An 8,389-nucleotide genomic window follows, 5' to 3' on the forward strand; every position below is an offset into this window, starting at 1 on the left:
CATGCCTGTAATGCCAGCTACTCGGGAGGCTGAGGCAGGAGAATAGCTTGAACTCAGGAGATGGAGGCTGCAGTGAGCCGAGATTGTACCATTGCACTCCAGCCTGGGGAACAAGAGTGAAACTCGGTCTCAAAAAAGAAAAAGAGAAGAAAGACATTCTGCCTTTTAAAGTGTTCACAGTCTGATTCCTACTGATGGGTCAAAACAAAAAACAAAAAAAAGTACTTGACTCCAATATTTCACACCTTAAAATGACAGTCTGGAGACTCTAATTACAAAACTACTTGTTTCACTTGATCTTAAACACTGACTTGTTAAACACTGGCATGTCAAATGGCATTCTCTTCAAGAGCAACATAAAAATCTACATCCCACTTGCTTTGATGAAAAGATTATACTTACTTGGAAATATATAACAACAGCAAACACAAAAACCGTAGCAATGAGATTCATGAGATTGGGTAAGTTCTGCCGATAAAAAGCCTCCCGTAAAGCTCGGACTTTGTCCGTCCTGGTGGCCAACAAATGGAACAGAGCTATGACTGCGCCCTCAAACTCGGTACCTGCAAAATCAAGACAGACACAACCTGTGGACTCATTGTCCAAAGCTGTCCCAAAGCTCAAACAAATAACCGTGAAAGTCCAGTATACAGCAGAAAATATGAGTCAAAGGAATTCACCAATGTTTGCTTTATGAGATAGCCATGTGAGCAGGTTCTAAAAATATCTAGATCACTGAGGCAAATCTATCTTTTTATAGCATAAATCCGAAGTTTTCTCAAGAGACTATTCTTGATGAAAACATACAAAGTAAAATTTACCAAAGCAAAATTGCATTCATAGAGATTTGCCTCTCTTTTACTTTAGGGAAGAAAGAGAGTATTTTTAGGAAAAATAAAAAAGCAGCAAAGCAGAGTAGAGATGTCAGAATTAAGAGATACATGTCACTCTATCAAATGTGCCATGAAGTTTAATGCACCAAGAACAGTAATAATCATTACTATTTCTTAAGGCTGGGATCAGAGTATTAACCATGTAGGACAGCATCTGACAGAAGTGGAGATGAGGAAAGGGAGAGAATGAAATATTTCAAAACTTTGGTGCTATTACAAAGCCAATTAGAAGAGCAGCAAAGTATGAGTGCTCCAGGTGGATTCAATGAGCAACAGTCTTTTCATTTGAAAAATCTAAATCTACTACCTTTTTATCCCCCTAAGAATGCTGAAATCAGTCAAATAAATGACTCTGCAGCAATGACTTAAGCAAGGTTAACAAACAACATTTTAAAAGTCTGTTTGCAACCACTGAAATTTTAAATAAGCAGAGGCTAAAATTTTGATGCTATTCTCTCTGGGGTAGCATTGCATACTCCACAAATCTCTGCTTATTAAGTTTTGAAGAATCCGCATTCCTTATCCCCTAGGAGAGCAAACCAGAATGGCTCTAGGCATGTACTGCGGCATGATGGGTTTGTTCCCAGCACACATCCAGCAAAACTCGTGCAGTTGCAGTCACTGTGCGATGTACCTCTGCCAGTGTTAATGGTAGTGGGACTAAAGGCCTTCCAGACAATGGTCTCACAGATGTTGGTGGCAATAAAGAGGGAAATCCCAGACCCCAAGCCGTAACCCTTCTGTAGCAGCTCATCTAACAGCAGCACAATCAAACCAGCAACAAACAACTGTGGGGAAAGAAATGCAAGTAAGCAGAAGCAAGAACAAACTCAAGGAAAGGGGCGAGGAACACCGCTGGTATTTCCAAGCTAGGGGCATTTTCAATGTTAAGGCCTACTCGTTGCAATCTCACTGTTATGACCAACTGCATCTTTGGACCTGCTTTCAGTTACTCAGGCCAACTGAGAGCAGTAAGAGGACTGGAAATATTGTTGAATTATAAAGCAGGCATTTCAACTTTTAACTTCTATTTACACTTATCTGAATAGTTTCTTTTGCAATGTTTAAATAAAGCCTGTTTAAAAAGCACAACAAAAAATGATCACAGTATTCTAGAATTCATGACGGCAAGAAACTGACAACATCCCCAATACCTCCAAGGAAGTACAAAGTCAGATGAATTCTGGTATAATAGCAAGATGGAAAGGTACATTGCCATCAAAGGATAAGTCTAACCGCTGTGTTGATCCTTTGAAAAAAGCATTATATACATTTTACATATATGTATATTCTATACAATGTGTACAGAATAAAAAAGTAGAACTCAAATATGTACTCAAGCAACAATGTAAAAATGCATTCTATACACAGAGTGACACAGATTGAATATAAATTTGAAGTCAGTTAAGGTTAAGCTCATAATGTTTTCTTCCCCCGCCCCCTCCTGAGATGGGAGTTTTGCTCTTGTTGCCCAGGCTGGAGTGCAAAGGAGCAATCTCGGCTCACCGCAACCTCCGCCTCCTGGGTTCAAGCGATTCTCCTGCCTCAGCCTCCCGAGTACCTGGGATTACAGGCATGCACCACCATGCCCAGCTAATTTTGTATTTTCAGTAGAGATGGGGTTTCTCCATGTTGGTCAGACTGGTCTCGAACTCCCAACCTCAGATGATCTGCCCATCTTGGCCTCCCAAAGTGCTGGGATTACAGGCTTGACACACCATGCCTGGCCTGCTCATAATGTTTTTAAAAATGAAAGCATACCAACTTTAATTTATGGTATATTGAAAATTCTTAACTTGCTTCTTGGAGAAGACATTTCTGTAAAAGCATGCATTAAGAACAATTCCTAGTCTTTCAAGTGACCTCCTCAGTCATATGACCCCTTTCCTGCACTTGGATAACCTGATCAAGACAGGAAGAAAATATGCTTCCTGCCCCTAACCTCACACATGTCCCCACTTTAAAGACACCCTCCTGCACAAGTGAGGAAGCCACTTCTAATCCTCCCAGCTCTCAAGCCGCCCGCCCTCACTTTGTACTCACTTTATATCACCTGTTGGAAGAGTGACCAAACTAACCACATTAGACCATTTTAAGCATGCTTACCTTACACGGTGTTGTTTGTTCCTGAACTGCCATTTCAATGGCTGGATACAGCCTAACTTGTCTATTTACAGTCTTTTGGTTTGATTTTCAATGGACTGGAGAAAGGGTAAAATTCTCTAAACTTCTAAGAGAGATTATGCTAATCCTTTACTGCTTGAAAACCAAGTTTGACATTTTGACAAAATAATGTAGAGGTTAAGACTCACTACCAGATTTTATTTAACTACAATCATGTAATGAGTAAAGAGATACTCCCCATCATAAATACAGAAACCCATCCTCAGGCTGGAAATGACAGCTGTCCATGAACATCAGCCACCAAAAAGCATCGTGACAGGCCTTAAGAAATGACCTCTCCAAAGTCCCACAGCAGCTCTGAAACAACTCTAATTCTCCAGAACCCCGTTCAGAACAGTGTCCACTGGACTACAGGGTGGTTCATATATGTCCTGGGAAAATTAAACTCGGGTTTTCCCAATGGGAGGAAGAAATTATAGAGGAACAAGAAACAGTTTATATAATTAAGGGAATAAAAGACAGTAAATACCATGCATGCCTGTGAAAAGGGATGGGAAACCAGGAAGTGACAGCAGCGTCTGCAGTAATGGGACCAGAACCCTAACCGCATGTTCACAGGGAATGGACATATATGATGAGCCAGTATACACACGGCACTTTACATTTCAGCCCTGCAAACGGCACCGACACACAACTTAGTTTTGTCAAACTACCTTTGTTAAGTACGTCAGAACATACTTAAAAACCGAAGACGTAAAAACAGAATATTCACCTTTATCATGTGCCATGCACACTAATACTCTCTAATACTTTAAAAAAAAATTTTTTTTTTTTTTTTTGAGACAGAGTTTCGCTCTTGTTACCCAGGCTGGAGTGCAATGGCGTGATCTCGGCTCACCGCAACCTCCGTCTCCTGGGTTCAAACAATTCTCCTGCCTCAGCCTCCCGAGTAGCTGGGACTACAGGCATGCGCCACCATGCCCAGCTAATTTTTTTTGTATTTTTAGTAGAGACGGGTTTCACCATGTTGACCAGGATGGTCTCGATCTCTTGATCTCGTGATCCACCCATCTCAGCCTCCCAAAGTGCTGGGATTATAGGCGTGAGCCACCGCACCTGGCCTTTTTAAAATTTTTAATCAAGACCTGCTATTTAGATTTCTAAACTCACTAGCTAAAAAACACTAACCATGTGAATGAAACATGAACAAATTGTGAGAACTTCCATAACTGCATGCAAACAAGTTTTCAAAATCTGTTTCTGGATCAAACACACACATCCAATCATAGCTCTACAGCGTATCCACATATTTTCAATGTTAGCAATGCCTTGAAAAGACACAAATGGGTCACTGCCCACCTACAATCAAATGTGACATAGCTCTTTATACATTAGCACTAGAAGAATTAACCGTAAAACACACATATTTGTATATGAGAACTCCTGTAAATGAATTAGTATCCATCCACTTCACTTGTTTCATTCTTGGACTGTATTTCTGGATTTCTGAATACTGAAAATATACATCAAAATAGGCTAACTCTATTTTGTATCAATTTAAATCCACAAGTGACTCTGTAAGAAGCCAATCTTTTAGCTAGCTAGCTGAGAATTGTTCAGTATAGATTCCTTAAGGAGTCTGAATATAACCTTAAGTAAGATACTAGAGACATTTTTCTGATATATAATGTTCTAAGAGCTACATGCCAGTTCTAAAGTGTCTTTTAAAAATCAAGATTATTCTAAACTCTGGGTTGCATAAAGAAAATGCTATAAAGAAACAAAACATAAGGCAACAATTGGCCTGTCCATATCCTCAACAATGACTAAAGCATATGAAGAGAGACCCTAAGCACGGAAAGATACTAAAATCAGTCTCCAGAGTATCTTCTTTCCCCATCCAATGAGCCTCTTCCCCTAATTCCCCAGGGATGTAAATTTGCCAATCAAGTGATTTGCAAATAGAGAAATAAACACAAAGTCAATCTCTTTTTTTTTTTTTTTTTGAGACAGTCTCACTCTGCCACCTAGGCAGAAGTGCAATGGCACAATCTCAGCTAATTGCAACCTCTGCTTCCCGGGTTCAATAGACTCTTCTGCCTCAGACTCCTGAGTAGCTGGGACTATAGGTGCCCGCCAACATGCCCAGCTAATTTTGTATTTTTACTACAGATGGGGCTTCACCATGTTAGCCAAGATGGTCTCTATCTCTTGACTTTGTGATCTGCCTGCCTCAGCCTCCCAAAGTGCTGGGATTACAGGTGTGAGCCACTGTGCTCAGCCTTTTTTTTTTTTTTTTTTTTTTTGAGACAGAGTCTCGCTCTGTCGCCCAAGCTAGAACGCAATGGTGGGATCTCGGCTCACTGCAACCTACGCCTCTCGGGTCCCAAGTGATTATCCTGCCTCAGCCTCCCTAGTAGCTGGGACTACAGGCACGCAACACCACCCACGCCTGGCTAATTTTTGTGTTTTCAGTAGAGACAGGGTTTTACCATGTTGGCCAGCCTGGTCTCAAATTCCTGACCTGAAGTGATCGGCCCACCCTGGCCTCCTAAAGTGCTGGATTACAGGTGTGTGCCACTGCACCTGACAGTTATTCTTTTTTTTTTTTTTTTGAGACGGAGTTTCACTCATGTTACCCAGGCTAGAGTGCAATGGCGCGATCTCGGCTCACCGCAACCTCCGCCTCCTGGGTTCAGGCAATTCTCCTGCCTCAGCCTCCTGAGTAGCCGGGATTACAGGCGCGCACCACCACACTCAGCTAATTTTTTGTATTTTTAGTAGAGACGGGGTTTCACCATGTTGACCAGGATGGTCTCGATCTCTTGACCTCGTGATCCACCCGCCTCAGCCTCCCAAAGTGCTGGGATTACAGGCTTGAGCCACCGCGCCCGGCTCTGACAGTTATTCTTTAAGGAAACATATCTTCTACCAAAATGGGAACACAATGGGCATCAGAAAGCTTCCAAAGAACCTGATCATCCATTAAAAATTCCTGCCCTGGTCAAATGACAAAACAGTTCCATCTCATTAGAAAAGTCGTGTCTATTGTTAACGATGCTAAATAAATACTTGAACAGCCTAGCTTTCTGTACAGAAGTCACACTCATTAAATAATCTTATGTTTTGCTTCCTATATAAACTTTCTAATTTAAAAAACAGAATGCTAGGGAATATCACACACTGGGGTTTGTTGTGGGGTTGGGGGCTAGGGGAGGAACAGCAGGGGGTGAGGAGGTTGGGGAAGGATAACTTTGGGAGAAATGCCTGATGTAGGTGACAGGGAGATGGAGGCACCATGACATGTGTGTACCAATGCAACAATCCTGCAAGATCTGCACGTGTACCCCAGAACTTAAAGTACAATAAAAAAAAAAACCAGAATGCTCAACCATGCTAGTCTGAGATAGTCAGATTTCTCTCATATATATGTTAATAAACTGGTGTTTGAGATTATTAAAAAATATTTTTCTGAGCTTGATCTTTTGAACCAATAGAAAAAACTTCCTAAACTAATGCTAATTGCATAAAGTGTACAAGAGTCACTTCCAAGAAAACCAGGACTCCAGATACCCATTGTTTATTAACTTAAGCAAACTTCTCAAAACACAAGAAACATAACTTAAGTACAATCCATTCCTGGGTAATTTCTCTAAATGGTTTTTAAGGATTGTACAGTAGAGAAATATCTTCTAAACCTAACATACTTTAAGATACTTAGGACACTTGTAATTATGTTGACCTTTAAAAACTCCATTCCCAAGCAACCATTTAAAAAACACATCAAACATATTTATGTGTATATATACAGTGTTTCACTGACTCTAAGATGTTATCATTTAAAACATCATTGTTTTGTGTACTACTAAGAAAAGAATACTGCCAATTAACTTATGACACAATATCTTATTACAAAGAATTTTAATTTTCTACTTACAAAAACGTATTTTAGGCCTAGAGGTTGATATTTATCATCTAGCTTGCCTTTCTATACATAAGCAATAACTTTCATTTCAATGCAAATTGCAACAGATTTTCTGAACGCCTTTAGACAGCAACTGAACTCAAACACCAGTTCTGTCAAGAATGCACTCAGCCAACTGAGGTCAGGACGACATGCACAAGCTGACACAAGCGCAGGCAGTCACAACAGCACGGCTGCCTCCTGGACAAATACAAGTGGAAGGCACTGTTTGCTGTACAGAGAAATCCTGATTGCAGAGACATCAACATGTGACAAATGTGTGCCTCAGAATAAATAAGATACAGTCGATCCATATAGTGCAGTTATAAAGCTATTAGAATATATCTGGATTTTTCACATCAACAGAACTTGAACACATCACGGTCACAGAATGTTTTAAAAAAATTTACACATATCACTTCAGTAATCAAAATACTATAATAATTCAAAAGGAAGAAAATGAGTAAGTGAATCACCTAAAGAACTGTTAGAAAGGAAAAAATGAGTCAAAGTGTTTTGTTATCTGCAGAGGAAAATACAGGCTTTCTTACCTGAATAATGATAAGGAGACAGATCCCAGCACCCATGTCCGCAGGGTCTCCGTACATCCCCGTCATGACATACACAATGGCTTGCCCAATGGTAATGATCATACCAAATACTGACAAGAATTGGGGGAAAAGGAGTACATGCTTACAACCAAAGACAAAAAAAGACAATAGAAAACATCTTTCCCACAAGCAGTCTCAAATTTGGAAAAAGCTCTTTAACTGCATGAATGCTCACGTTTCTGGGCTCCATTGAATAAAGCTCTGTCTTTCGGTGTATCTCCAACTTCAATGATTTTGGCTCCAGCTAACAGCTGCATAATCAAACCAGATGTTACAATTGGGGAGATCCCCAATTCCATTAAAGTCCCTGTAAAAGAAGGGGAGAGAAGTATGCCATGTTTACTGTACACCATACAGATGACTTAGAGGTGTCCCACTCCCAAATTACCTCAACTGAAACACATGTGTACATTTTAACAAGCACATTTTCATTTCATAAACATTAATTGCTAAGAAAAGTTATCATTTATTAAGACAATCCTGCAACAATGCCCTGAATAAAAAGTACTATAGGCTTGGCACAGTGGTTCAGGCCTGTAATCCCAGCTCTTTGGGAGGCCGAAGCTGGTAAATCACCTAAGGTCAGGAGTTCAAGACCAACTGGCCAACATGGTAAAACCCTGTCCCTACTAAAAATACAAAAATTAGCTGGGTGTGGGGGCAGGTGCCTGTAATCCCAGATACTCAGGAGGCTGAGGCAGGAAAATCACTTGAACCTAGGCGGTGGAGGTTGCAGAGAGCTGAGGCAGTGCCACTGCACTCCGGCCTAGGCAAGAGTGGGATTCCGTATCAGAAAA

At 40.6% G+C, this 8,389-nt stretch overlaps 1 protein-coding gene across 3 annotated transcripts in view; it reads right to left on the reverse strand.

Moving 5' to 3' along the window:
- The window catches only part of SEC61A2 (SEC61 translocon subunit alpha 2), a 53,787-nt gene that overhangs the window by 22,685 nt on the left and 22,713 nt on the right, over positions 1 to 8,389 (reverse strand). For 2 of the 3 annotated variants that reach the window (XM_017529861.2, XM_017529860.2), the window contains exons 5-8: positions 7,768 to 7,899; positions 7,533 to 7,642; positions 1,528 to 1,681; positions 403 to 563 (exon numbers count right to left, since the gene is read on the reverse strand). In XM_017529861.2, coding sequence (XP_017385350.1) covers positions 403 to 563; positions 1,528 to 1,681; positions 7,533 to 7,642; positions 7,768 to 7,899 — 557 coding nt within the window. The remainder of the gene's footprint in view (positions 1 to 402; positions 564 to 1,527; positions 1,682 to 7,532; positions 7,643 to 7,767; positions 7,900 to 8,389) is intronic. The other variant, XM_017529862.2, reaches the window with a different exon arrangement.

Source organism: Cebus imitator, unplaced genomic scaffold (assembly GCF_001604975.1).
Source record: "Cebus imitator isolate Cc_AM_T3 unplaced genomic scaffold, Cebus_imitator-1.0 Scaffold61, whole genome shotgun sequence".
NCBI lineage: Eukaryota > Metazoa > Chordata > Mammalia > Primates > Cebidae > Cebus > Cebus imitator.